The sequence below is a fragment of the Aphanomyces invadans genome (genome assembly GCF_000520115.1).
Source record: "Aphanomyces invadans strain NJM9701 unplaced genomic scaffold supercont1.35, whole genome shotgun sequence".
NCBI lineage: Eukaryota > Oomycota > Saprolegniomycetes > Saprolegniales > Verrucalvaceae > Aphanomyces > Aphanomyces invadans.
Window position 1 is genome coordinate 82775 of NW_008580180.1, and position 25889 is coordinate 108663.

Sequence of the window (25889 nt, forward strand, 5' to 3'; positions counted from 1 at the left end):
CCAGGAGTCGATGGTCAGGATGACGTTGGTGTTGGAGACAGCAGCCAGAATAATTGGCGTGCACAGGTTCAGTTGCATCGTCAAAACGCAGAATCCATTGTCACTTCTGAGGATTGTCAACAGCACGAACGCGGCAAAGACACCGACAGCGTTCGCGATGACGAGAGTCCGAGTAATAGAGCCGATCGTGCAGTCACCCTTCATTGCGTCGTCGCGCACCACGGCGGTCGACGCACGGACGCCCCACATCGAGCGTACTTTTGCCGGCATAGTGGGCTGTGGACTCCAGAGCCCACATTGCACCCCACAAGGGACTTCCGCGTCGGGCTGGCGCACCCGGCATTGTGCAAACCTTGAATGTGATTTTGAATTCACAAGAAAAGCACAAATGCGTGTGAAATTTGCCAAATTCTGGATGTTTCGAAAGTACAAGAAAAGAAAAAATTCGCGAGAAATTCACCGACTTTTGGAGGTTTCGAATGAAAAAATATCCACCATGGCGACATTTCACCAAGCGACCGACATTCCTACAATCCCCGTCGAACCTGCGTCGAAATGTGCACATGTCACGCACGAGATGTCCAGCGCGAGCATCCGCGATCGACAGCGCAAACCTTCCCGCGGGACGCCCTCGGTCATCTTGGCCGAACGAGAGCTACCGAACTCGCCAATTTTGAACGGGGGACATTCCAACCCGTTTGGTCCCCGTGTTGGAGCTTGCGGAAGACCATGACGCCGCCCTGTCGCTGTTCACATTCTTGCTGGTCGCTTGAACAACACCTCGACACGCCAATGCTCGCGGCCTCATGCGAGTGCTGCATCCGTACGCCACGACTGCATCCTACCCAGCTCACCCCATCGCAAACCTGATCTCTTCTTCGTTCGCGAAATTCGGTGGACAAGTGGATTACTCATCCGGCCACGATTCGTCGATGGAGGAAGACGGCCGACAAGCCAGCAGAGGCAACTGCATTGGCCACAATCTGTAGACCACCGAGTCCACTGCGACGTCTTAGTCGTTGGGCTCAACATCGTTGCGAATACTTGCGTCGGTAAGCGTCTGGGAATTCCTACTCACGGCGAGTGGGGCATTCGCAGACACAAGTTGGATGGACGTAGTGTGACTGGTGTATTATGACAGAGTTGCTCGGCCGCCTGTAAGCTCGCTGAGGTATGTCTCGAAAGCTGTGTTTTTTGCCACCGGAAGCTTCACGCGCATTTCAGCCCCATCCACACCAAACTCCAGCGCTGTGATCGTGCCGTCGAAGTTGGCAAGGGTTTTCTTGACGGTGTCGGCAAATCGAATGGGCACATGGAGGGTTCGCGATGACGATACCTGGGTCTCTACGATAGTTGCTTGCGACATGACGAGGTCGGCCGCGCTGCTGTACGCTCTGACGAGCCCTCCCGTGCCGAGCTTCGTGCCTCCAAACACTCGAGATACCACGAGGCATACGTCCTGCACCTGATGTTGGGACAGCACTTGCTGAATGGGACGACCTGCAGTGCTGTGTGGCTCTCCGTCGTCAGAGCAATAGCATTCCTTGGTGGCAGCGAGCGAATACGCAAAGCAGTGATGGTTGGCTTGAGGGTACTTTACTCGTCGCTGTGACACAACCTCGAGCGCTTCGTCGCGAGAAGTTACTGGCGCGATGAAGCCAATGAAGCGCGACCCTTTGATCTTCGGCAGCACCTCCGCTTCCACGGCTCTCAAGATCGTGGAGAAGCGCATCGCCCTGACTCGCTCTCGGGGTGATTCCGACCATGCACTCGATTCATCTTGATCAATTAAATAATAAAAGATTGTGAATTCAACCAATCAAACAATGCTATTTCGGATAATTAACAACAATATGCCATTCATGCGGAGTGTGCAAATGTCGACAGAGACCAAGCTTGATGGAGTCTATTCGAGTTCGCAGCAGGATATATTTGACGGCGTGGCATGCCATGATCGTTGGCTGTGACTCGATGTTGGTGGCCCAGCGCAGCTAGCCACTGTAGTAGCAACGTGACTCGAGGGTCGCAAACCCGACATGGCCTACTTGATTACGAGCAATCCAGGCCACCTCACCACGCATCGAAATGACAGACTCGTTGCGGTACAGCACACAAGCTGAATAGTGAACGCTGTACGAGAAGCATGCGCGATATAAATCAAGATAAATTAAGGGGCGACGTCGAGAAGAAGTCGCTTAATACACGGTCCCGGCGCTGCGAGCGTAGCCTGTGGACTTGCAATCAAGCGAGCAAAAGTCGTTGAAATTGCTCGAGTATGGCCTGTACTTGCGTTGACAGCACAAACACGTCTTGCATCCGTCGTCGTCGGGCGTGTCGGAGCCCGGGGCGTACGAATTGCACAGAGTCGAGCTGCCACTGAAAGCTCGGCTCGCACCTGCAAGTGGGACCGGGCTGAGTTTTCTCGTGCCTTCTTCCGCAGAGATTTTGCCGCGGAGCCGTCGGAAGAACTGGAGCGGCGACCGGAGTGAGAGCTTCATGACTGTGACGAATGAATTGTGGCCAGAGAGCCGCGCATGCGCCAGGGTTCGCCAATGACTCTGCCCCGGATACCCGCTGCACAAATGTCGAGTATCCTTCGACATATTTTTCCATCACATACAAAAATCTATATATCAAGACTTGTCAAAAAAATTCTTCACTGTTTTTTTCCTGTCGCCTTTCGACGGGGCAAGACATCCGGCAAAGCGTAAAAATTGGCCTTTTTTCAGGTGGACAATTTTCTACGTCTGCGAGGTGGTGACGCGGAACGAGTCGATCGATGCGAGCCAGGCAGTGTACGGGGTCCGCCCTCGCGCTGTCCTGCGCCGTAGGATGATATCCAATTTGTTGCTACAAAAGCAAAACGAATGCGGTCCTTTCGATGGACCAACCGACCACGTTCAACTTCGATGTCGCCCCAATCTCGACGAACGTAGCTGTCCATCGACGTTCTGGTTCATTGACATCCATGCACCAAGCAAGATAACGCCAGCCAGTGATGCCATGAGAGGGGTCCAAATAAAGGGCGCATGCATGGATTTGGCGACCGAGAGCATTCCAAACTCTTGACGGACATGTGGCCTCCGGCAACCAGCCGGCACGCACGGCACTTACCGGCTCAGGTGCGTTGTGAAATATTATATTTAGGAGGTAAACGAGCTGGTATTGTATTGTATCGTATATTGAATTAAACAGGGAATTGCATTGAAAAGAATTGCATCCACGAGCGCATGAAGGCGATCCTGGTGGCGTGCTACCTCGCGCTTCTGGTAGTCGTGTGCGCGGGCCACAAGCGCCACACGAGCAACTGGGCAGTGGTGGTATGTGGAGGGTGTGTTTGCCGGCGGCTGCTTCACCCGTGGCTTGGCAGGTGGATGCGTCGCGGTTCTGGTTCAACTACCGCCACATCACGAATGCATTGTCGCTGTATCACTCGGTGAAGCGACTCGGGATCCCCGACAGCCAGGTACGATATCACGGTGGAAGCATGTCCCTGATGCTTTCGGAGAGTAGATCATCCTCATGCTGGCCGACCAAATGCCGTGCAATGCGCGCAACTGCTTTCCCGGCAAGGTGTTTGACAGCAACACGCACGCAACCAACCTGTACGGCGACGATGTCGAAGTCGACTATCGAGGGGCGGAAGTGACAGTCGCCAACTTCATCAAGGTCTTAACCGGGCGACACGAGCCAGGCACGCCCGCGAGTCGGCGGCTCGACTCGGATGAAGATAGCAACGTGTTTGTACGAACATCCCTGCTCCACGGCGGCGTTTTCTCACGCATTGCCCTCACGAGTCCCCGGTAGATATTCATGACCGGTCATGGCGGCGACGGCTTCCTCAAGTTTCAAGATGCTGAGGAGCTGTCGAGCCACGACATCGCCCAGGCTGTGCAGGAAATGCATGTCAAGGGCCGGTACAACGAGCTGTTTTACATGGTTGATACATGCCAGGCAGGGTCGCTGGCCACGCAGCTGTACTCGCCGAATGTGGTGACGATCGGGAGCGCTCGAACGGGGGAGAATTCGTATGCGTATCACACCGACTTTGAGGTTAGTCAACACACGAGCTCGACGCTGTCATGACTGGACGAAACTAGGTCGGGCTCTCGCTGATCGATCGGTTCACGTACGCTACGCTCGACTACATGCAGTCGATGCAAGTGAACCGCGAGAATACCAAAACGCTGGGCCAGCTCTTTGGCTCGTACGACCCACACATGTTGTACTCGACCCCGGACGCGCGCACCGAGCTCCTTGGCCGGTCCATCAATGACGTTCCGATAACAGACTTCCTCGGGTCTGTCTTGCAAATTCACGTAACGAAGGACGAGTACCCCGTTGTGGCCGACTCGCCGCCAGCGACGTCGTACAGTCATTTGTATCAGCTGGAACAGCCCCGCAGCGACGGCCCGTTGCCCCGACAAGAGAGCGCTCCTGTCGCCAAGGCCGACCCCGTTGAGCTGGCAGCACTTGTGGCTGGCTTCGGAGTCGCGCTGCTGGCGCTCTCGACTGTCCCGTTCACCCACACGATTTAGCCGTCATGGCGATATTGTAGTGAACAAGCACGTGTGCACATTTATTGAGCTATTTCTTGAGCGCAGGCAGCTTGACCTTGGTCTGGTCCCACAGCTGCACGATGCTCTTCACAAAGCCCACCTCTTGAAGCTCGTCCGCGTACATGTACGCGATGCCGGCGGCGACCGCAGCAACAGCGACGACGCCGCCATAAAACAGCCGGTCGTTGAGCTTCTTCGCCGCAGCCTTCTTCTCGGTGAATGGGAGGGCGCCGTGACTAGCCACCAACCCGTGACGATCGAAACACCACTCGTCGCCGACAGGCACATAGCTTACGGATGCAGCGCGCGATGGACGAGCGCGCCGTAGAGCGCGTCGAAACCGGCAGTCGTGCTCAGGCAAATGCTCAGGGGTGAATGCAACTTGAGCTGTGCGCAGTGCCTAACGCACTTGTCGAGGGCAAGCAGCGACGTTGCGCCGTCCTAGCAACGCGTGACGGCTCACAGCATGACAGGGGACGGTGCGTACGTCGATGGGAATCGGCGTCGAGTACGCATACACACATGGAATCGTGTCGGAGACGCACGCCTGGAGCTTGCCAACGTACTCGAACGAGTCGTGCTCGGTGCCGTCAAAAAGATAGCACACAATGTCGACTTGGATCGCGGTCGCGATGGCCTCGACCATGCTGTAATCCACCACGCCTTCCGACACTTCGGTGATCTAGTCATCGCATGAGACTGCTGCTGCACGACCAACAGGTTGCCGCGTACGATCAGCGTCTTCTCGACCCCCGACTCTTTGTCCACGATGGTGTGGACGTTGTGGAGCAAGTGTTGGTACGCTTGAATGGGTTTTGCATCGCCGTCCGGGAACGCCATGGAGAGCGGCTCTGGTGACAAGAACGAAAAGCTCGTCGACGAGTTTGTGAGCAATGTCTACAGCACCGCGCTTACAATGTTGAGAACGCACGTGGCATCCAAGGCGAACCTTGCCACACCCAGGAGGGCCAAACAGCAAACACCGAATGACGTTCGAGGTCGAGCGACGGCTGGCGTGGCTGCGGCGCCTAGAGCCCGCCCCCATCACATGAGAAAGAATCATGCGAATCGTCCTACATCTCCACAGCCGTCGATGCTTTGACGTCGACAAGGCCGAGGTAGTAGAGTTGTTCGAGGGCGCGATGCGGTCGCACTGCCATTTCCAGACTACCGGTCCATGTCGACGTGAACAGAGCTCGCCATCGAGCTCTTGCCTACCTCCACAGCGATAGCCATGCCGACAAGTCCAGGTGCGGCTGGTGTTCGAACGGCAGCGTTGTCCAGGTCGGCCGTTTCTCGGGCGGGACGATTGCAAAAATGTCGTCGACTGTCGACGGCGCCAACGGCGCAAACTGATCGAACACGGCCTTGAGGAACTGAAGCGTGACGGCACTGGGTTCGCACATCTCGTACTGCGCCGTGTCTTGGGGAAGTTCGATGTGGTCGAGCGGGACTTCCAGTTCCAGGGTATCCGAGTACCCCATTGTTCGCAAGACCTACCCAAGCGGCCTTGGACCACCGCGACCTCAAGGCGAACGTCGACTACCTGCCAGCAATGCTCGGGCTTGTTTTTTTCGATTGCTAGCTCCGACAGATACGCGAACCCGTCAAAGCGCAGTCCGCGAAATTCCGATGCGACTCCATCGGGTTTGACAAGCGTGACCAGCTCCAAGAGCGCATCCATGTCCTCCGGCTTCATGCGTGTTCGAAAACATACGTTCTAGACGTGGTCACTTCGCCGTCGATCGGAACTGTGGAGTCGAACCTGATACTCGTGCAGTTCTTGGCGGCTGATCACACCGTCCCGGTCTACATCGAAGAGTCGGAAGATGCGTTTGAGAGCTGTGGTGAACTTGGGTTGCAATTGCTACGGCCAGGCCCGTGAGATCACTGCATGGACGAAAAGAGCCACAGCTACCTTCTTCTCGGCATCGTACAGCGGGGCCATGGGGTACAGCACCGCCTTTTGCGCGAGCCCAAACGTCTTCTTCACGTTGGTCAGCGTCCGCGCGGAACATTCCAACGTGTGCACGATAAACTTATAGTTTCGCAGGACAGATTGCACGCGCGATATCTCTGATCCACCCGGGAGCAAGTCGCTCTTGTTGCCGACAAGAACGACCGGGACCACCTTGGTCACCTTGAGCAAGTCGAGCCAGTACCCCAACCGTTGCGACGAGATCGACCGCGACACGTCGTACACAACGATGGCGGCGTCGCTGCGATTCATCGTCTTGATGACCTCCATCACATCATTCGAGCTCGAACTTGTGTCGTGCAGCGAGATGACCACGTTGTCGCGAGTGTCCTCGGTTGGAATGACAATGTCATGGAGGACACGAGGCACGCGCTCGCTGGCATGCTGAGATACAAGCGCCGAAATGAGGGACGATTTGCCGACCTTCTCATCGCCCAGCACCATAATGCGAATCGTGCGCTGCTTGTTCATGCTTGCCGCATTGTTCGATGTGTCGTCGTGGAGTTGGGCCATCGCCATCGATAGCGCTGCCAAACCAATTCCCTCCCGTTCGCGATCTGGTCAACCGGATGTCCGGATAAAATCCAACATGGATCCAGTAGGAGTTGGTTTTGAAGGAAACTTTCAACCAATTAAAATGCGGCACAACTTCAACTTTGAATATTTTGAGCAAGTGGTCTAGCGAGTTGGCTATTTTCATGCTTATGTGTACCTTCATCTCTCGCCTTCCAACTTTACTCCAACTTCTATTGACTTCAAGTTCCCAAACGTCATTGAAATGAGACGCAATATCGTCAGATCTCAATGAGAGGAAGAACTACGTCTCAATTGGAAAAACGTGGATTCCAAAAAAGGATTGATAGTTAACGAATATTAGCTGGCACCTCGGATTTTGCCACAAGGGCAATGATGGCACGAGTAGGTTTTTCGCAGTTAGGTTATGAAAGGTTTTTCTTTTAACCCTCACTGAAATTGAGCCTTTAATAAAGTTTTATCAATATAATCATATTATTCAGTAGTACCTTAATATGCCCGTAATACCAGTAACTCGTATTGTCCGGCGGCGTCCGCGGCCTGACCGAGCAGTGTTCTAAGATCTGTTTAGAAAGTCCCCAGAATCCTTTCTACGCATATGTCGCAACACTCGTTTTCTCCAAGCCAGTTTGCCGAGCCCGTTGATCCGTTCATCGAAGATATTCTCGAGCTGCAGCCGCAAGACGCGCTCGATATGGTCATCGTCGATGATGTTGATGATGATGCGATGGCCGTCCCCGCATCGGAACAGAAACGCGGTCGCTTTACTAGTGACATCTGGTACCTCTTCACCGACGATGTCGAACCGCAAAAGGTCAAGAGTGCCACATGCAAGCACTGCGAGACGGCGTTCAATCATCAGTACATGCAGAATACAACCTTAGGTTTTATTGTCATATACTAAGGTTTTAATATTTTTATCCAATAATCTTATTTCCTCTAAAAAGTAAAAGAGTTTTTTTCCATCCCTGCACAGGGGTGACCGAGCGATAAACGCACTGTCAATGAATGCATCCAAATTCATCCGGTATATCATTCATTTTATCCGGAGACTGTGTCGCTCGGTCCACAACTCAACACAAGTTTGGTTGGGACCGCTCGAGCGCCGCCCAAGCACAACCAAGAGAAGATGGCGTTTACTCTAGTCAAACCTAAACGAATCATGCAAGTGACAACGCCGCATACGAAGCGACGTTGTCGTTTTTCACAACTAGATGACATTGGCGTCATAGTCTCATTCACTGGACTGTCGGCGAAATAAAAATATTTAATGGATTTTCTTTTATTTAGTACATTATTATTATTATTATTTCAAAAAGTTATTTCTTGAAAATACTATTAATTTTGTCACTTTTTATTAGAAATTGAATTTTACAATTTTCCCATCATAGTACGCTTCGGCATGTGTACTTGAAAGCCTTGAGCGTTGCTGGCGTCTAGTCGTGCGTTCTTCCGTCGCTACGTTCATTGTATCGATGCGTACAACTTGGGTTGTGACGATGCGTTTCCAACGAATATAATGACTCAAACGAAAGCGCGCCACCGACACAATCGAATGCCATTGTCCGAAGACAAGTTCACGTTGGCAGTTGAAAGGAGAGCAAACGTCGAGAACCATGATAAGAATCGCACGTGACACTTTCATATCCAGCATGCAGCGCACCGTTCCGCGGGACAGAGACCACTGGACTAAACAACTCGTGCCCTGCCATGGTCCCTTTCTATCGTCGGCAGTGTAGTCTCCGTTGAGTGGCACTGACCACGGCAGAGGCAGTCAAAAGCACCTGGCGTTTCCCCAAGTGCCCGCTGCCCTGGAGCCCAGACTATTTTTTTACACCGTCGCAAATTGACATCGACCGTGTGGACATTCCAAAATATTCTCTCTCATATTTCAAATTTCGTCATATTTTGAAAAATATTGTTACCTCCCAATTTTGCTGGAAGGTTATAATCGATGACGTGGACGAAATTTCGTGCGAAATTCAACCCGTCAACGTAAACATTGTCGAGAACGAGAAGACGACGACGAGGAATTGTTCGATCGCGCTGGTTCTGGTACTTCCGTCAGTCCACAATGCCCGCCAAAGGCCATGCAAACCTCAGCCTCCGCACGTTCCGCAGCCTGACAGGCCACGCGAAGGGAGCCTTGAAGGACGACTCCATAAGCTCCATTGTCCGCGCACTCGTCATCGCAATTGTCGTGGCCGTCTTTGCCGCGTTCGTCCTCCTAGTATACGCAGAGATCGCAACGATGTCCAGCTCACACATTGCAAAGCATCCCATGTTTTCTGACATGAAGCTCTATTGTACGTCGACGATGCTGGCTGCTGCCCCCATCACCAACCTTATCGTACTCATTTCCAGCACGGCGTGGGTCAGGTTCGCCATCGGCGAGCTCAAGACATTCATGGCGTATCAAACAGCGGGGTGGCTCTGCTATGGCCTGGTCCTTCTCGTCCACACGTCTTGCTCGGGCGTTGCGAATGCCTACGCAATGTGCACAGTTGTGCCAGTGGCGTACCTGGGCTTGATGGCCGAGATCTTCATCGTGTCGTCGCTACTGGCCCTGGAAAAGCAGATCCAGACAGCGCTGCGCAGCCCTCGATCGGCGTCGAAAGCACCGCTGTTCCTGCACAACTACATGAACCTGTTGGCGGTCGTGGCGGCCTTCTTCCTTGCACTCAGTGCCGAACGCGTCGACGGCGCGTACACGACCAATGCATCCCTCGGCTCGCTGCTCTTGTGCATTGCCGCCGTCACGAGCACGTATGGTCTGGGCGGCATTCTCGCGTCCGAAGGCAACTGGAAGTTCTGGCAGCCGTTTTCAGGTGGCGTGACGTTTGTGGCTATCCAGTTTGTGTCGTGGTTGTGCTTTACGTTCAGTGTCGTGCTGCAAGGAGTGTTCTTTCTGTCGTTGATGGTGGTGGAGGTCAAGGTGTTTGTTGGAATCATGGGCGTCGCGGGCATGCTCAGTGTGGCGTCCCAGGTCGGCATGATGGTCAGCGTCTTCGTGTATGCTCCGGCGCCTACCTCGTCCGGACGGCTGCTGCACGCGATGCACCAACAGGCCATGCGCAACATCGACATGATGTTTCCGACGCTGATGATCAATTTGCCGCCGATCGCGTTCTTGCCGTACGCGCTGCCATGGACGTTTGTGCCATCGTTCACGTGGTTCGACGTTGGGCTGTACTTTGTTGGGCATGTTGCCATGCAAACGTTCATGTCCATCCCGCTGTCGCACCTCCTCCAAGTCTACTTCAAGAAGACGTCGGCGGGGGCGAGCGTTCCCTTCATGTACTGGTGCCTTCCACTTCTCTTTTCCGCGATCCCGCTCGTGTCCGTGCTCGTCCACTACGCTGTCGATCACCCTGCAGCCCATGCCAGCGCCGCGTTTGCCGTCCCGTGGTACCTCTACAACGTCGTGACGATGCGGGGCATGCCAGCTCAAACGGGGTGTCGGCAGGACAAGTCCCTCCTACACAAACGCAGCGCGCTGATGGACGCTACCGCGAGGTACTTTTCCCTCAACCTGCTACGCACGGCGCCGCTGAGCGCGACCGACACATACATCTTTGGCTTCCACCCGCACGGCATCATCCCGATGACCGTGATGTGGCTCCAGTTCACGTCTCAGTGGCGTGCGCTGTTTCCCGGCGTATTTGCGTGCCCGCTGAGTGCGAGCGTCGTCCACTACTTCCCCGGCATGCGAGATGTGATTCAAATCCTCGGCGCGCGGGAAGTGACTCGCCAAACGTTTTCCGACACGTTGAACACCCACCAGTCCGTGTTTGTTGTCCCGGGGGGGCAAGCCGAGCTGGTCGAGTCCAGGTCGCGGCAAAACCAAGTTCGTGTGTTCACGGGGCACAAAGGGTTTGTGCGCTTAGCCCTCGAGCACGGGGTGTCGCTGGTGCCCGTCCTGAGCTTCCAGGAAGGCGAGATCCTGGACAACGTGCGGTGGCCCAAACTGCAGCGATGGTTCATCAAGCGGTTTGCATTCCCATGCCCGTACTACCCGCATGGATGGACGGGCTTGCCGATCCCGAACCGCGTGCCGCTCACGATCGCCGTCGGGGCGCCGATTCCCGTGGCCAAAGTGGCCATCCCAACGCAAGCCCAAGTCGACCAACTCCACACCCACTACTTTGACCAGCTGCGGCAGCTCTTTCTCGACCACAAGGACGCAGCGGGATGCTCCGACTATGAGTTGATCTATATTGCGGCATAGGTATGTCCGCTGCGTGCCGTGTGTGTGGGGCGGCATCTTTCAGTGCGAGTGCGGCGCGACCGAACGCCCTGTGGACGGCCGACGTGGTCGAACATTCAAACGGCGTGAAGCTCCAAGCTAGGTCCTGCCCGATTCCAAGCCGAGGGCGCCTCGCGACTCGAGTTGTCCCTGGATGGGTCGTTTGCTCCATCATCCAGGTTTACATCGAGAAAGTAGCAAGCTTTCCATCACAAAGAAGCGTGGCGATCTCAACTGCGAAAAATCGCGCAGGAATCGGCGAGCATCATGGGTCGGGTTGCCGCGACGGGAGTTGGCAGCCAGCTCCAGCATGGCGCCGCGTTAGCAGTGCAAAAACGCGGCGGCGTTGTGCTGCGCGAGCTATACGTGGAGGATTGTCGTGGCGAGAGAGAGAGACAGAGCTTGATTGAGTCGCACTACTGTCTTCCTCGACTTGGACTGTCCACGACATGCACGGATGGCGCGACTAGAGCGTACACGGGATAGGAGCGATGCTGTGGCGTATTGGTTCAAACGATAGCAATCACATTCAAATGGCGGTTTGTAGTGGACTGTTTGACGACGGCGCGCCCGTCGCTGGTCGTGGCGCTGTTGTCTGCTTGGAAATCGTGGGTCGTGCCTTGGTTGGATGCGTGGTTGAACAGGTATACGCCGCCCAGGACGAGGGAAATGCCGACATAATTCGCCGCCGTGACGGATTCGCCATATCGGTAGATGGACACCATAATGAGCAACGCGCGCTTGAGAGTACTCACGACACTGTGGGAGACTGGCGACAGCAGACTCATCACGCGGTATGCCAGGGCGCTTTGCACATAGTACGCCACGCCATTCACCACAAGGCACGACAGGACAAACACGCGTCGGCCATCGCCAAGTGATGACGATGGTGATGCCGCGGACGGGTCGGTGGCCGCGCGGAACGCCACGTGAAGCGCCGCCTGCAGCGTCGCAGCAACAATACTCGAGTACAACTGGAGCTGAGTTATTCTACCATGGCTCGTCAGGTAAGGTAGTAGGCGTAGCTGCATCGCGTACGAGTACGAGTTGGACGTGAGCAGCTTCTTGGACACGACGTTCTGAAAGCAATCGGTGCAATTGGCACTGAGCGCGGCGAGGATCCCGATGGAACTCACGACACCGACCGCTGAAAAGCTACAGCACGCCAAGCCAAGCATAATGGGAACGAGGGTCAGGCTCACAGCCCACGTCGTGGGTTTGCCCAGCACGGCGTACGTGAGCGCGACGGTGAAGAATGGCGCCGACGACTTAATCGTTTCTACAATTGAACGGTCGCTCAGATGCAGGAAGCGCATGATACGGGGAGGACGTTATACGGGCAAGGGAGACAGAAATGTACTTGAGCGCTACCAAGTCCAACACGATGTTGATTATGCGCACGCAGCCCAGAGTCGCCATGTCCTTGAGTCGCGATCTTGGCAGCGCCTGGTCGTCTTGCTTGGACGATGACGGCCAAGCAAAGGCTCGATAGAGATCGTTCGCAAATTTTTCTGTCCCCACCCCTCGTACTTCGACCAACACGCCACAGACCACTGACATGGCGACCTGCATGAATGACAGCACACTCGTGTTGACTTCGACGGTCGTCACGAGGAACTTGTTGGCCCACAGAGCCAAGAGGCTCACGATGTACCACACTGTGGCTCCGTTAGAGTCGTTGGATGTGCATACAGACATGCACTTACATCCGACAAAGATGACGAGGTCGGTGGATCGTGCTCCGCTCCTGCCACTCTTTGCAGCGCTCCTCGACGGACACAGAGACAGCTTGGTACGCATCATGGCGCTCCACGGTGCCGTCGACCGCGGTCGGTTCATGCAGCGCGATAGAAACGTCATACTACACACCCCAGCCACAGCCAGAAGAGCTTGCGCAGTGCTCTGTCACAATTGTTGACTCAACCACGACTGCCCTAAAATTAGCCGTGCGTTGATGTCAAGCAACTGGCGGACCAGCCTTCATGGAATCATGTCGTCATTCTGCATCAAGGCGTCCTTCTTGCTCATGCGCCACCGCCCTTGCTTGTAGTTCGCGCACGATGTCGCGCCAGCGTTCGTTCCATCGCCATGGCGCACTCTGAGAGTGTTTGAATTTCTGATTTGTTTGGTTGTATTCGATTGGCCAATGGAGTTCGTAGATCAAAATGATTGGCTCATTCAAATTCAGTTCCTTCGATTGCATCGCGGCCGCCGACGGACGCCCGCCACGTCGCCGCCGAACGAGGCATGTCTTCCGACGAAGAGTTCGAAAAGTAAGGAGGTTTCATGGAGTGTGGCCCTGCGATATGTGTGCACTATCTTACGTGTCTGGTAGGTTCCTTCAAGGCGATTCGGACGACGAACAATCGGCGTTTACCAAGACAAAGAAGAAGGCGTCCAAGAAGAAGACCTCCACCGCGAAGGGCTCGTCCTCCAAACCGAAAGGGAAACCAGGTAGTCACGCAACGATTTAATCTGAATGCCATGATGAGTTACGAGCTCTCGTGTAGCTGCAAAGCCTGCTGCACCAACGCTTGCGTTAGATGACAGGTTGGCTGACTCGCATTCGACAAACATAATATCAACTTGATTCGTGGCCCAGTGCGGACCCATACAATTTCGACATGGCCCCTTCTGCGCTCTCTCGAAGCAGCGATGACGACGACGACTTCGAGGTGAAGAAGGAAGCGCAAAAGAAAGCGAAACAAGACAACGTGCCGCCTCCGAAAAAGTTGTCTCTCGAAGATCGCATGGCCGACATTTTGAAGCGGCACGGAAGTTCCTTGGCCGAGACGTTTGCCAAGCCCAAGGAGGTCGAAATCGTCGTGCCACCGCCACCAGAAGTAACTCCCCTTCATTTCGTCTCGACCACACTCATCAAACGGCCAGAACCCACCCGCCAAAGACGACAATGGCGAAGCAGACACGGCGTCAGATAAGGCTCAAAGCTCATCGTCCGACTCCCTCGGGATGGAATCGGCAGACTTTGAGGTTGGATGCATGTCGTCCATGATTCCGTTGCATTCCTCAATGCGGGCGGATAGGTGGGAGGGTATGCCAAGAAGGTGCCGCCAGCAAGGGTCGAGGTAGACTCTCGTGTGCAGCCAAATAGGTCGATACAATTGCTCGGTGTGTTGTCGAATAGACCAAGGAGGCCCCAGTCGTCCGAGCCATCGCACAGCCAGGTAGGAGCCGTCTCCACGGTGGTGCCCGATCACGACGTTTCATTTATGACTGCGGGCGATCGATTAGCACCAGCAACCATCGTCCATAAAATCGGCGACGACGACAGCACTGGCTATGACGATGAGGATTTGGACAGCGTAACGACCGCACCGACGCCAGCCGTCACAATGGCCCCCTCCGCAACGCCTTCCGCGACATCATCGGCGCCCGTCCTGTCGCTGTCTTTCACTCCAGCGCCATTCAAGAGCGAGTTTGAAAAGATGAAGGTGTTTTAGCTCTGGTGTGGGTTGCCAACGAATCCAATAACTGTGGTAGAAGCTGTTTGCGATGCCCGTGGAAAATCGATATGACGAGAATGAAGAAAGCCACGATGTGTATCAAGATGATGCGTTTGAAGGCGATCCGTCGCCCGATGCAGTCCCACCACTCGCTGTCCCTGCTCCTGTACGAGGTTGCGATGCCTGTCCCCACCGACGTGACTCGTGTAGGCTCAAGAGGACCCCTTGGACAAGTACGACGACGACGAGTTTGAAGATTCGGATGGCCCTCCGCCATCCCCACCCCCATCTCCTCCTCCAGCAGCCCCGTTGGTATGTGCCTTCATGGCATGATGCTTTGGGGTGTGTATTCCTTAGCTCGTCATTGCTGTGACTGTTAGTCCCCGGGACCGCCGCCGCCGCCAGACTCAACCTTTCCAGGGTACGAACGCTTGCGGTTTTGAGCAACGAGCAAGCATTGGCGAAGCCATTCGTTGCTTGGTAACGTGGTTGTTGAAGGGCTTCTATGTTGTTGGACGAACCGAAGAATCGAGAGAGTGCAGTTGAGATCACGATGGCACCAACCCCTCCGAAACAGGGACTGCCGTCGTTCCTAGACGAGTCGTTCGAGTTCAAGTATGACCTCCGGACGAAAGTCGAGACCAATTTAGCTCCACCAGACGACGACGAGCCACCACCTCCACCGCCGCCACCTCAGCAACAACAACAAAATACAACCGACGCGTCATCGAACCACGCGATGGCGCAAGTGGTGCAGGAACCAAAGAGTAACGTGCCATCCACGACCACCGATCCTGTCTCTACTTCGATGCACGTTGCCCAGCAACTCGAAGCAACTCCTTTGACAGAGCCGCACCCATTGGTCAACCCAACTGCACGTCAACCCGCTGCTGCACCAAGCCCCATCTCGCCACCACACGATAGCGTGGTGCTCTCGCAGTCCAGTGCGCTGCATCCACCATCCATCCATCGCGACGGGTCGGACAGCAAGGTGAACGCAATTGCGGCCAAATTTCACGCCCTACAGGATCAACTGAACCGATCGACTCTGGGGCCTCCTGCGACAGTCGCCGGTTCGATCGACACATCGTTGGCCCAAGCGTTTGAACGAGACAAATACATCCTTCGAGCATTCTCGACCAAAGAGAACGAGATGAAGTTGCAGCTCCAAGCGGCAGAGCGCGAGATCCTTTCGCTGCGCCACCAAGTCGAAGCGTTGGCCACCGAACAGCAAGTCCACACGTTGTCGGATGCAAGGCTGTTGGGCAAATACGTCCAGCCGAGCGGTGGCGTCCACATGACGGACCAGGCGTGGGAAGCCATGCGAAAGGATATCGAAGTGCGTTCCGTATTTTGATCACGAGGTGCCATCTCTCAACTCACGTGGGATGCTATCTGTGAGCAGTCCCAAGAAGCGCTCATTCAAGGGTACCAAGTGGAAAACGAGCGGCTCATGCATCAACTGCGAGAAGTGCGGCGGGATTTGCAGGTGCTCGACTCGATGTTCGTGCGGTGGATCCTCACGGTTGCGCCATGGAGCAGTACGACGTGCACCTCAACAACCAGCAACTCGTTGCCACAATTAAGGACCTTCGCCATCAGTTGGAGACGTCGACACACTCGTCCACGGCCGCGGCATCGTCGCATCAATTGGCGGCCCAACTGCGCGCGGACGCGCAGATCCTCGCTTTAGAAGAAGAATTGCATCAAGCTCGCAAAGACCACGCGCGGCGAGAGCGCGAATTGAAGTTTGAGGTACCGCATTCGTCTCGCGTCGTGCTGGAGCAACTCAGGATTTCAAATTGCCCATAGCTGGACCAAGTGAAGAAAGCCAAAGTCGACTTGGAGTGTCGCGTCGGGGGGGTGCATATGGACACGCTCCACAAAGAAAACGAAGCGTACGACGCGCTGAAGCAACAATTAAATGCGAAACTCGATGAAGCACACGCTCAAATCGAGTCGCTGCAAGCAAAAGTCGAATGGTCGGGACACCACCACATACGTGCCATGTCATCGGTAACGCGGTGTTGGAATGACCGCATCGTCGAGTAGGTATGTGCAGAACCAGCGCTTCATCGATGGTCAAGATGAACTGGTCAAGCAATTGCGCAGCACGATTGCAGCCCTCCAAGAACAGCTCGCAGACAAGAACTCGCGGCCGAGTGCAGTTAAGTCCAAGAAGCCAGCAGCGCGAACGTCCAGTACAGCAGACAAGCGTCGAATACAGGCATGTGCACGTTGTGTTCGTGGGATGGTCAATACTGTGGACGACATAGGCTCTGGAAGCACAACTGAAGGAGATGCACACAGCCATGCGCAAGCGCCATCCTGACAGTCTGGTCAATCTCATCTTGGCGTCGAAACCGACGGCCGATGAAATCCAGGCCAAGGAACAACACGACCAGCAACTGCAGCAACTTCGTGACCAACTCGCCGAGATGGAGAAGCAGCACGAAGTCAAACTCACCAAGTTTCGCCAGCAACACGAACGCGTCGTACAGCAACTTCGCGACGAAGCGGTCGCCAAGGTGCCGGCCGCAGACAATTCGTCGGACGTGGCCAAAGTTCGCCTGTACTACCAAACCAAAATCAAGGTATTTGTCGAACCACTTGATGTGCGCAGCAGGTCCAGCGCAACGACGGGAATCCCATGATAGGACTTGGAGCGAAAGCTGGAAGCAAAAGCGACAAAGGTGGAGAGTTTTTCAAAGTCAGGTCAGCGTGCCCCGTGTGCAGCCGAGCCTTCCTCGACGACGCTGGTACGTCCACATCGTTCGATGCAAGGCAGCCGACAATGCTAGGACGACCTCGAGCAACGATATCGCGAGCGAGAAGTGTCGCTGCAACGGCAACTCGACGAAAGTGAAAACGCCCGCCGACAGTTGATTGCGGTGTTCAATAGCACCGCTCCACCTGCATCGCCAGCCCCCCAACAAGAAACACCGGCACCTACTGCCGTCCAAACTGCTCGGATTGTCGAGTTGGAGGCGAGGAATGCCCACCTCGAAGCCGACCTTGCACAGGTGCAGACTGCAATGGCCGCCCTGTCAGAGGCGCACAAAGTCAACCTCCAGCAAACCAAAGACATGTGGCAAGAAGAGTTGTTGCATCTGTCTGAAAAGCTCTCGAATGCCCAAGCGGTATTTCGTTCGTCGTCCTTGCGTCGTCGTCACGTCGTGAGTTGTGGCTATACGTAGGAGTGCCACCGATTCGCACAAGTCGCCGCGCAAGTTCCCGTGCTGGAGGAACACGTCCAAGCGCTGCAGGCCAAACTCGACATCCCCAACACGCCGTCCATGCTGCAGTATCAAGCGCTCGAGATGCAAATCCACACGCTCACGCAAAAGTATGCGATTCGTGAAACAGAGCTGCAGGTGCTGCTACAGCACGCGACGCACAGCTCGCAAGTTGAAATCATGCTCATGCAGCAGCGCCACGAGCGTGCGATGGCGCTCAAGTGCGCAGAGATTGCGACCTTTCAAGGCCAGGTATGCCCGTTGAACTTGGCTATTTTGTTGCTAACGCCGCCTTCTCGGCGGCATCTAGTTGGACGAGATGCTGGAAGAGCTCCGCCGCCTGCAACAACACCCGTAGCCCCCAACGATGGTAAAAAACGCTGTCTCGTCTTTCCACGTTATGCGCACTATCTGTCCAGCTTGACCTCGGTCAGCTCGACGTCAACTTCCTCATCGTCGCCATCGTCGTGGTCGATGGTGAAGATCGCAGGGTCCTTCTTCTCGTGGCTCGGGTACTTGGGCGTGTCGGCTTTGTCCCCTTCCAGCTCGCAGTACTTGGACTTGATGCTGCGGGTGTGGCGCTTCACATAGACGATGGCACCGCACACGAGGACGAGTGACGCGACCAATGACGCGATCGACACTGTGAGAAGCGAATTCATGCTGGCTCGGGAAGGGCCGTCGGACGTGTTGTCCGTCTGCGCCACCACCGACGGCATCGGCACACCACCGTCCTTGAGAGCATCCTCGACGTTCAGGAGGAGCTGGCTGAGCACTGGAAAGTTGGGACTACCCAGGCCGGATGCGGCATCCCATCCGCTTTCGGCGTGAAACGCAAAGTCGCACACAGGCTTCCCCGAGCCCATCCCGGCGGCATTCGTCCCGATTGTAATGTCGTTGAATGCGAGGGGGTATCGCTGTTGCAGCAAGTACAGCGTCGGGTTGAGGAACCCCAAGGGAGGCTTGCCTGCGGGGACTCAGTACCAACGGGGGCGCTGAAGAGGTCGTGCGTCGTACCGGCATTCAATCGGAGGTCATTCACGAGGGTAATCATGGCCGCAAACACTGGAGACGACGCTGACGTCCCCGATACGAGACCTGTAGCGCCATTGAGCATCACTTGATAGTTGTTGCCGAACGCGGTCACATCGGGATACGCTCGGCCAGACGCATTGAAGAAGTCCTGCCCACCTTGTCACGTGCATGATGTCGATCGAGTGCCCTACCGATGGAGGAAGGTTCTTGGTCGCCAAGAAGCTCTGCACGGCGGCCTCTTGGTACTTTGGCCGGTCGTACCGGTTCGAGAACCCTCCGCCAGAGGTGATGGGCGACCCGAGCTGGCTCGAGCACACCACTTCGTCCAACGTGTCAAAGAATCCCGACGGACCTGTCGACTTGGACAACATGGTCGCGCCCACCGACGTCAAGTACGGGCTGCTTGTCGGCCACTGCGGGCCATGCTCCTTGCACCACGCCGCTTTGTCATGGGCATCCGTCTTATGGAGATCCGGGCTTTGGCCCTACAGAGCGACATCACGCCACGTCATCACTGCGACGAACGTACTGCAACGCCGTCGTCTCCGCTCGCCATGAAGACCGACACACCGCGCGCGCCCAACTTCATCAAGAGCGGATCGAAGCTGCGCGCGTATGCCTCGGACGCGGCGAATATGTGGTCTTCATCGTCCGAGTACGACAGCGACACGACAAATGGCGGCTTCTTCATCGTGAGTACCTCTTCAGCCCACTCGACGAACGGCTCGTCGGATTCCGAGAATGGGTTCGATCCCGGCTGAGACCAGACATACGTCGTCGTGCGAGGCGCGATCGCTGTGATGTACTGGAGATCAAGCGATGCTTCGCCTGTTGCCCGTCCCTTTGTATCGTCGCGCGATGCCACCTACAACCACCCTCCATCCCGCGTGAGATCGTTTGCAGACCAAATGCAGTGCCACCACATCCATACATGATGCGTCACCAGAGTCGGCATGGCCTCGCCGTCCATAAACGTGTTAAAGAACATGGACAAGTCCTTGTCCGTCCATGCTTCGTCGTAGAACTCGGGGATTCCCTGGGCGTTTGTCTCGTTCGCGTTGGTTTGCTTCGGGATGCGGTACCATTCACGGAGAAAGGCGGGCGTGGCTCCGGCACCAGCGCGCACGGTGTCGATGACGCCATTGCTGCTTGTTGACCTCTTGCTCTTTTTGCCGATATTTGACATGTCGCTATTCTGCTCGCCATGGCGCTGCGCAGTCAACGACCGACCGATCGGGTGTGAGTTCAAACTGATATACGAAACGTCGTCAAGGATATTGCTTGGGATGGTCAGGGGCTGAGACGCACGAAGAATACGCTGGTGAACCCATCGAGCATTGTCGCTGCGTTCAACGCTGTCGTAGGCATGGATTTCGGTGCGGAACGCGGCCTCCAGTGCTCGGACGCTGCCACGGACCTGTCATGAAGGCATGATGGGACAGACAGTGACGGATTCCACAAACCTTGAGTCGGTTTGTTGCGGGAGAGAATGAAACGTCTTCGACATCGTGCTGGGACAACCAACGACGGATTGAAGGCAGCGCAACTTTTCGAGGACTAGTCAACGCGTCTGCCTCGTCCGCAGTCAAGTGGCGGCCGTACATGCCATTCCTAGCTTCAGAGTGAATACCTGGATCAAGTAGTCGCGAATCTTGTGTACGTGGGATCCGAAATATTCCAAAACGCGTCCTCGAGCGCACGCGGACTAGCGGCAGTGACGCCAATCGTCACATCAATTTGTGCATCACGAAGAGCGCGATGTCCCTTCGTCCAGAGTGCAGGGTGCTCCACAAACGCCTTGAGCACGGGATGTTTATCATGCGCAGATGTTTCCACGGCGAGCAGCACGACGACGGCAATCGCGCCACGAAACGCGATGTCCCGATGCAGCCGCATGTTCAGGTCGCTAGAATGTCGAAAGTGGGAGGTTGGCAATTTTCGCTTTCGATGAAATTTAAAATTCATCTGAAAATTTGTATGAAATTTGAATACAGTAACGTATATCTGTGACACACAACGACATTGACATCGACACCATCGCTTCTCCCGCGCGATGACGCACCGCTCTTGCCTCTGCCGGCGTTGCCCGCCTTGCCATGCAGTCGCGAACTCAACACAAGAACGTGTTGGGCTGCATGACATCCTTATCGGGTTGTGGTGTGTGTAATTAGGTCAGCGGTCTGCCACGGAATGTCAGGACGATTCCCGCAAATGTTGTCTTGGAGGTCGCATTCGCGTGAGCCCAGTGGGTACTTCCAACCTGTGCTCCTTGGCATTAGATGAGCAGTGTATGCCGACCTAGCAGGCGTCAAGGTGGTGCCTTGATCGGGCCGTGAACCACTCGACCCGAGTGCCGCGCGGCGTTGGATGTCCATTCCTCCATGGACAACGTGGACAATTTGAAACCACGTTTAAACATTTCCGTGCAAAAAAAACGTGCGTGCATTCTGCCGCCTCCTTTGCAGCAACTCGAGCTGACACACACATGTCAACTATTGCCGTCAACGTGTATATATAAGCCCGACTTGCTGCTTCGCACGATCAGGTTCGTCTCCTATGCTGGAACTCCCCTGTAGGTCCATGGGAAGGACGGGCTACTTACCAACTTGTGAATTTAACGTGTTTAACCGAGATGCGTTTTATGGTCTATTTCGCGACAACATCGTGTACCATCTGGCGCTCTCCCCTGCCGTGCCCTGCCGAGCAGAGGAAGCACAACGGAACGCTACTCCGTGAACGGTATTGACGACCGTCCGCACCACCGCCGCCACTCGCTGACGTCGACCTACGTAGCCACGAAGCGAACCCTCTCCATTCTTTGCTGAGATTCACTTGCCCAGTTCATGTCGGAATCGCCCACAGGAGGTGCGCTGTCGCAGTCCCAGTTCATTGCGACCAACCTGGGCTTCAAGGCCAGCGGACAAGGCATGCTCGCGTGCGACTTCGACTCGGTCGCTCCCAAGTTCCAGCCCAAGTACATGAACCACCACGCCTGTAGCAACAACCCTGTGATTCCATCCGACGAGGTCGTGCCTCTTGAAGCTCTCACCGTCGACGAAGACGACGAGTCGGACGATCCCCCGCGGGAAGTCCATTTCCCAGACCCGGAGTACTGTATCAACCACGTGTCTGGGTTTCTCTGCGACCGTGTCACCGGCGCGCGCATCATGGACTCGGCGATTCTCAACTCCGAAGCGATGTTGACCAACGTCATCGCGTACGTGCACGCGCGCATGAGCGTCGAACTCGGCTTTGTCCAACATTCGATCCCGTATGCCGGGGCACCTGCGTCCTGCCAGTTCTTCGCGTCAAAGAACTACAGCGTGACGAAGAAGCTGCTCGTGTTCGTATGCAGTTCGCGCGGGTCGACGTGCGGCATCTGGAGCCGCAGCCTGCTGCTCCGTTCCGGTGTCAACGTCGGCAGCATGCTTCCGTATTTTCGCAAGGCCCTCGACAAAGGCTTTGGTGTCGTCGTGCTCAATCCAAACGTCAACTCGGTCGTCGTCCCAGAGTCGAACGCAAAGGTCGCGATCCCGAGCTCCTCGACCCCCGAAGAGCACATCCAGCATGTGTGGGAAAACTATATCTATCCCAGCGCCGCGCTCGAAATCCACTTTCTCGCGTACGGCTATGGTGGCGTCCTTGTGTCCAACTTGATATTCAACCCGACTGTGATGGCGAACCTGCAGCCCCGCCTCGGCAATCTGGGTTTCCTCGAGTGCCAGACCAGCAACAAGTGCCCTCCCGACCTCCAGCACTTCATCGGGCCTCGGTGGGTGAGCTGGGAGCCGTCCAACGACACGGGCTTCGGGAAAGAAATCCGTCGCGGGCCAACGCACGCGAGCACGGTCGGCATCACGATGTCGGCCGGGCCGAAGAGCGGTAGCAGCTCCGTCACACAGACCGTGCTGGACTCGGTGTTTCGGTTCTTCGACGCTCCGAACGCACATGACTTTGTGCGGACCGAAGCGCGGTGGCACAACGTAAACGTTGTCGACAAGTTTTTGAATCGCAACCACGTCCCTGGGCGCACCGTCCCGGTCAAGAAGTCGTCCATGACCGTCGACGACTTTGACCTCCTCAAGGTGCTCGGCAAAGGCGCGTTCGGAAAGGTGTTGCTCGTCCGCCGCAAATCCACGGGCGCCACGTACGCGATGAAGGTGCTCAAGAAGGAGCACGTCGTCGCCAAGTCCCAAGTCGAGCACACACGGACCGAGCGCAAGCTGCTGCAAGACATTGACCACCCGTTCATCGTGCGGCTCCGGTACGCCTTTCAAAACAGCGGAAGTTTGTACCTCGTGATGGACTACTACGCGGGCGGCACGTTGTTTCACATCCTGCGCCAGCAGCGGCGATTCAAGGAGCACCAGGCAAAATTGTACGGCGCGCAGCTCGTCCTGGCCTTCACGCACTTGCACTCGTGCGACATTGTATTTCGCGACCTCAAGCTCGAAAACATATTGATGGACAGCGAGGGGTTCATTGCACTGGCCGACTTTGGGCTGAGTAAGGAACACGTAAAGCTCGAGCATGACGCGATGACGTTTTGCGGGACCCCAGAGTACCTTGCGCCGGAGCTGCTGCGTCGCAAGCCGTACGGGAAGGTCGTCGACTGGTGGAGCTTTGGCATTGTCATGTACGAAATGCTGAGCGGCAGCACGCCGTTCTACAACACGAACCGGAAAAAGAACTTTTACAACATCTTGCACGAGCCCCTGGACTTGTCGTCCAAGTATTTCTCCGACGCGGCACGGTCCCTCCTTCGCGGCCTCCTCACGCGCAAGCCGCACCTTCGCCTCGGGTTCCACGGCGGTACCGAAGTCATGGCGCACCCGTTCTTTGCCGACGTCCCATGGGACAAAGTGTACAAGCGCCAGGTCCTCCCATCCTTTGTGCCAAACATCGTGGCGCCCCCTCGACCGAGCGAACTCGATGACATCCCTAGCTCGGTCAAGAATGGCGCCGACTACACCATGCCCGACGATCACGTTGACGCGTTTGCCAATTTTACGTACCGATGCACAGAACAGATCGACAACGTCCGACCGAGCGACATTCACCAGCATGCCCAGACTCACCATTTTTAATTCAATGTGCGCATCATCCCCGCATCGCTCCTGTCCCTCTCACCAAGCTCGCATGGCGCATTCATAGCCCACATGGACTACCGACTAGCTGCATGCTGGTTCTTTCTACTCACGAGGCGTGGTCAGTGTGGCAATGCACCACCGGGGAGCATTCAGAAAGCGTCCGCAAAACGTCACCCACAGCGTCCTTTCATCCATCAGAAAGTAGGCGTTGGATAGGGTGGGTCGGTGTCGCCCTCGAGAGAAAGCTGTGGGGGCAATGGACGCGCGTTGAGTTATCGTGTGTCTCGAGTCGATCGAGGTGGCGACTCTATTGCCACAACTTGCGCGGCTTCATGTGAAAGTTCTCGTAGAGCCGCATGAGGTTCCGTTCAAGCATGGCGACAGTGACCTTGCCCACCAACGGGACGTACGTGACATTTGGGATCTACCGTCCATCAGTTCGTCGAAATTTGTCAGTCGAGGGCAGTCTGTACCTTGAGCAGCGCTTCTTCGTCCACGTTCTTGTACGACGCCACGTTAATCACGACTGTGCCTTCCGACACCCACTCCAACGGGAGCTTGTAGCTCTTCACCGGCACACCCGTGATGATCACGTCCGACTTGCGGCATGCCGACTCGGGGGTTTCGTCCGTCTGAAGAGATTCGTCAGACATTGCAACATGGGGCAGCAATGGACAGAGAGAGGGACACATGACGCACTTCAATCAATTTGCCACGGCGGAACAAGTACAACGAGCTGATGTCGACGCTGAACACGTCGGCACCGTCATTCGCAAGCATGGCAGCCAAGGGACGCCCGACGATGTCGCTTCGGTTGATGATGGTGATGCGACGTCCGAGCAAATGCTCGCCTTCTGGTTGCCTACGACAAGATGAACGTGAAAGTCGAGGTCGACGGACACGATGTTGTCGGACCCAAAGTTGTAAATGTTGAGATGCTCCAAAATCTTGATAATGGCGAGGGGCGTGCACGGCAGCACGCACTTCTGCGTGCGCTCGTCGTCGACGTAGCGGATGTTGCGGTACAAGTTGGATCGGTAAAAGTGGCACAACCCTTCCACGTCCTTCTTGATCGAGATGCTGTCGCGAATGAAATCGTCCATAGTACCACCGTAGAACGACGGAAACGAGCCAAAGCACGGGTAGTAGACAAGAATTCCATGCACTTCCGGGTCTCGGTTGGCGTCTTCCACAGCTTCTTGCAAGAACTCCTTTTGGACTTCGCGCAATTCGTAGCGGATGCCGTCGCGAATGCACGCTTTCCCTGTCCACTCGGCGTACTTGCGTGCGGACGCATCGTCGTTGGCCAAGAAGCCCACGAGCTTGGGGCCCATGCCGTGGAGTTCCTTGTTCACGTACTCCTTCATCGCTTCGCAGAAAGGCGCGGCAACGGCACCAGCGTCCAGCTTCATGACGTCCTCTCCCGCAGCGAATTCGTTAATGCGTTCGTTTCGCGTTGGCTCGATCCTCGCTTCCTTTTGGTTGGCTGTTCCTATTTTCTTTCAACCAATCCCATGCGCTCGTTATCCGAACGAATGGTGGCATGCCCTCGATCAAGACACTGGACTTCGGCGACTTCATCTGCCCGCAGCTCAAAAGCGACTCGCTTGTCCTCGTAGCAGGGTGTAGTCCAATGCACCGAGCACAGGGCATCCATGCCCCCGGTCGTTGAGAACAAAACGTTGCGTTGTTGCCTTCCCTTGGTCAAACCGACCCCAGTGGAGCAGGCTACACCATTTGCGGTTGA

General features: G+C 55.7%; 11 protein-coding genes across 14 annotated transcripts; 5 read left to right on the top strand and 6 right to left on the bottom strand.

The window, feature by feature from the left end:
• Positions 1 to 1110: 1110 nt before the first annotated feature.
• H310_11911 (hypothetical protein) lies at positions 1111 to 1814 on the bottom strand. The gene has a single exon (XM_008878772.1). It carries the CDS (start codon positions 1730 to 1732, stop codon positions 1133 to 1135), a length of 600 nt encoding a protein of 199 aa, XP_008876994.1. The 5' UTR covers positions 1733 to 1814; the 3' UTR covers positions 1111 to 1132.
• A 330-nt stretch (positions 1815 to 2144) lies between these two features.
• H310_11912 (hypothetical protein) lies at positions 2145 to 2577 on the bottom strand. Its single transcript, XM_008878773.1, has one exon. The coding sequence runs from the start codon at positions 2496 to 2498 to the stop codon at positions 2196 to 2198; it is 303 nt and encodes a 100-aa protein (XP_008876995.1). The 5' UTR covers positions 2499 to 2577; the 3' UTR covers positions 2145 to 2195.
• A 139-nt stretch (positions 2578 to 2716) lies between these two features.
• Positions 2717 to 4640, top strand: H310_11913. Of its 2 annotated transcripts, XM_008878774.1 has the most exons (6): positions 2717 to 3122; positions 3196 to 3320; positions 3371 to 3466; positions 3514 to 3744; positions 3808 to 4053; positions 4101 to 4640. In XM_008878774.1, the coding sequence occupies exons 2-6, from the start codon at positions 3231 to 3233 to the stop codon at positions 4536 to 4538; spliced, it is 1101 nt and encodes a 366-aa protein (XP_008876996.1). In that variant the 5' UTR covers positions 2717 to 3122; positions 3196 to 3230; the 3' UTR covers positions 4539 to 4640. The 2 variants fall into 2 exon arrangements, with proteins under 2 accessions (XP_008876996.1, XP_008876997.1); XM_008878775.1 differs by having other exon boundaries at positions 2717 to 3320.
• H310_11914 (hypothetical protein) lies at positions 4546 to 7082 on the bottom strand. Its single transcript, XM_008878776.1, has 10 exons — positions 6478 to 7082; positions 6325 to 6426; positions 6106 to 6279; positions 5778 to 6055; positions 5637 to 5726; positions 5509 to 5587; positions 5292 to 5456; positions 5047 to 5241; positions 4855 to 5000; positions 4546 to 4795 (listed from the first exon to the last, which is right to left on the bottom strand). Exons 1-10 carry the CDS (start codon positions 7054 to 7056, stop codon positions 4588 to 4590), a joined length of 2016 nt encoding a protein of 671 aa, XP_008876998.1. The 5' UTR covers positions 7057 to 7082; the 3' UTR covers positions 4546 to 4587.
• Positions 7083 to 7669: 587 nt separating this feature from the next.
• H310_11915 (hypothetical protein) lies at positions 7670 to 7975 on the top strand (the record flags this gene model as incomplete). Its single annotated transcript, XM_008878777.1, has 1 exon — positions 7670 to 7975. The coding sequence occupies one exon, from the start codon at positions 7670 to 7672 to the stop codon at positions 7973 to 7975; it is 306 nt and encodes a 101-aa protein (XP_008876999.1).
• A 1106-nt stretch (positions 7976 to 9081) lies between these two features.
• Positions 9082 to 13279, bottom strand: H310_11916 (hypothetical protein). Its single transcript, XM_008878778.1, has 4 exons — positions 13024 to 13279; positions 12655 to 12975; positions 12356 to 12596; positions 9082 to 12307 (listed from the first exon to the last, which is right to left on the bottom strand). Exons 1-4 carry the CDS (start codon positions 13175 to 13177, stop codon positions 11827 to 11829), a joined length of 1197 nt encoding a protein of 398 aa, XP_008877000.1. The 5' UTR covers positions 13178 to 13279; the 3' UTR covers positions 9082 to 11826.
• H310_11917 (hypothetical protein) lies at positions 9084 to 11566 on the top strand. The gene is made up of 2 exons (XM_008878779.1): positions 9084 to 9377; positions 9436 to 11566. Exon 2 carries the CDS (start codon positions 9479 to 9481, stop codon positions 11297 to 11299), a length of 1821 nt encoding a protein of 606 aa, XP_008877001.1. The 5' UTR covers positions 9084 to 9377; positions 9436 to 9478; the 3' UTR covers positions 11300 to 11566.
• A 14-nt stretch (positions 13280 to 13293) lies between the features above and the next one.
• Positions 13294 to 18410, top strand: H310_11918 (hypothetical protein). The gene is made up of 21 exons (XM_008878780.1): positions 13294 to 13590; positions 13653 to 13771; positions 13828 to 13867; positions 13920 to 14160; positions 14207 to 14308; positions 14362 to 14403; positions 14463 to 14502; positions 14570 to 14769; positions 14819 to 14947; positions 14992 to 15093; positions 15162 to 15202; positions 15280 to 16120; positions 16187 to 16270; positions 16324 to 16536; positions 16594 to 16763; positions 16834 to 17008; positions 17058 to 17375; positions 17439 to 17540; positions 17583 to 17921; positions 17979 to 18269; positions 18328 to 18410. Exons 1-21 carry the CDS (start codon positions 13565 to 13567, stop codon positions 18373 to 18375), a joined length of 3663 nt encoding a protein of 1220 aa, XP_008877002.1. The 5' UTR covers positions 13294 to 13564; the 3' UTR covers positions 18376 to 18410.
• Positions 18391 to 20993, bottom strand: H310_11919. Of its 2 annotated transcripts, XM_008878782.1 has the most exons (7): positions 20713 to 20993; positions 20516 to 20663; positions 19984 to 20469; positions 19582 to 19917; positions 19244 to 19537; positions 19035 to 19200; positions 18391 to 18984 (listed from the first exon to the last, which is right to left on the bottom strand). In XM_008878782.1, the coding sequence occupies exons 1-7, from the start codon at positions 20946 to 20948 to the stop codon at positions 18425 to 18427; spliced, it is 2226 nt and encodes a 741-aa protein (XP_008877004.1). In that variant the 5' UTR covers positions 20949 to 20993; the 3' UTR covers positions 18391 to 18424. The 2 variants fall into 2 exon arrangements, with proteins under 2 accessions (XP_008877004.1, XP_008877003.1); XM_008878781.1 differs by lacking the exon at positions 20713 to 20993 and having other exon boundaries at positions 20516 to 20692.
• Positions 20994 to 21725: 732 nt separating this feature from the next.
• On the top strand, positions 21726 to 24159 carry H310_11920. Of its 2 annotated transcripts, XM_008878783.1 has the most exons (3): positions 21726 to 21791; positions 21846 to 21917; positions 21965 to 24139. In XM_008878783.1, the coding sequence occupies exon 3, from the start codon at positions 21980 to 21982 to the stop codon at positions 24137 to 24139; it is 2160 nt and encodes a 719-aa protein (XP_008877005.1). In that variant the 5' UTR covers positions 21726 to 21791; positions 21846 to 21917; positions 21965 to 21979. The 2 variants fall into 2 exon arrangements, with proteins under 2 accessions (XP_008877005.1, XP_008877006.1); XM_008878784.1 differs by having other exon boundaries at positions 21846 to 24159.
• Positions 24095 to 25665, bottom strand: H310_11921 (hypothetical protein). The gene is made up of 4 exons (XM_008878785.1): positions 25058 to 25665; positions 24842 to 25004; positions 24616 to 24774; positions 24095 to 24566 (listed from the first exon to the last, which is right to left on the bottom strand). Exons 1-4 carry the CDS (start codon positions 25552 to 25554, stop codon positions 24450 to 24452), a joined length of 936 nt encoding a protein of 311 aa, XP_008877007.1. The 5' UTR covers positions 25555 to 25665; the 3' UTR covers positions 24095 to 24449.
• Between the last annotated feature and the right edge of the window lie 224 nt (positions 25666 to 25889).

Coding starts and splice junctions, on each gene's coding strand:
- H310_11914 (XM_008878776.1), bottom strand. CDS start 7,056: ATGGCGATGGCCCAACTCCACGACGACACATCGAACAATGCGGCAAGC. Junction 6,280..6,324: donor AAGAACTGCACGAGTATCAG/GTTCGACTCCAC, acceptor GACCACGTCTAG/AACGTATGTTTTCGAACACG. Junction 5,001..5,046: donor CGACGCCGATTCCCATCGAC/GTACGCACCGTC, acceptor ACGCGTTGCTAG/GACGGCGCAACGTCGCTGCT.
- H310_11919 (XM_008878782.1), bottom strand. CDS start 20,948: ATGCGGCTGCATCGGGACATCGCGTTTCGTGGCGCGATTGCCGTCGTC. Junction 20,470..20,515: donor CCGCAACAAACCGACTCAAG/GTTTGTGGAATC, acceptor CCTTCATGACAG/GTCCGTGGCAGCGTCCGAGC. Junction 18,985..19,034: donor TGACCTCCGATTGAATGCCG/GTACGACGCACG, acceptor GAGTCCCCGCAG/GCAAGCCTCCCTTGGGGTTC.
- H310_11916 (XM_008878778.1), bottom strand. CDS start 13,177: ATGACGTTTCTATCGCGCTGCATGAACCGACCGCGGTCGACGGCACCG. Junction 12,976..13,023: donor CCTCGTCATCTTTGTCGGAT/GTAAGTGCATGT, acceptor ACGGAGCCACAG/TGTGGTACATCGTGAGCCTC. Junction 12,308..12,355: donor CTCACGTCCAACTCGTACTC/GTACGCGATGCA, acceptor GAGCCATGGTAG/AATAACTCAGCTCCAGTTGT.
- H310_11911 (XM_008878772.1), bottom strand. CDS start 1,732: ATGCGCTTCTCCACGATCTTGAGAGCCGTGGAAGCGGAGGTGCTGCCG.
- H310_11921 (XM_008878785.1), bottom strand. CDS start 25,554: ATGAAGCTGGACGCTGGTGCCGTTGCCGCGCCTTTCTGCGAAGCGATG. Junction 25,005..25,057: donor CTCAACATTTACAACTTTGG/GTCCGACAACAT, acceptor ATCTTGTCGTAG/GCAACCAGAAGGCGAGCATT. Junction 24,567..24,615: donor ACGAAGAAGCGCTGCTCAAG/GTACAGACTGCC, acceptor GATGGACGGTAG/ATCCCAAATGTCACGTACGT.
- H310_11917 (XM_008878779.1), top strand. CDS start 9,479: ATGGCGTATCAAACAGCGGGGTGGCTCTGCTATGGCCTGGTCCTTCTC.
- H310_11913 (XM_008878775.1), top strand. CDS start 3,231: ATGAAGGCGATCCTGGTGGCGTGCTACCTCGCGCTTCTGGTAGTCGTG. Junction 3,321..3,370: donor CGAGCAACTGGGCAGTGGTG/GTATGTGGAGGG, acceptor GTGGCTTGGCAG/GTGGATGCGTCGCGGTTCTG. Junction 3,467..3,513: donor TCGGGATCCCCGACAGCCAG/GTACGATATCAC, acceptor TTCGGAGAGTAG/ATCATCCTCATGCTGGCCGA.
- H310_11912 (XM_008878773.1), bottom strand. CDS start 2,498: ATGAAGCTCTCACTCCGGTCGCCGCTCCAGTTCTTCCGACGGCTCCGC.
- H310_11920 (XM_008878784.1), top strand. CDS start 21,896: ATGTCGGAATCGCCCACAGGAGGTGCGCTGTCGCAGTCCCAGTTCATT.
- H310_11918 (XM_008878780.1), top strand. CDS start 13,565: ATGTCTTCCGACGAAGAGTTCGAAAA. Junction 17,376..17,438: donor ACTACCAAACCAAAATCAAG/GTATTTGTCGAA, acceptor ATCCCATGATAG/GACTTGGAGCGAAAGCTGGA. Junction 17,541..17,582: donor AGCCTTCCTCGACGACGCTG/GTACGTCCACAT, acceptor CGACAATGCTAG/GACGACCTCGAGCAACGATA.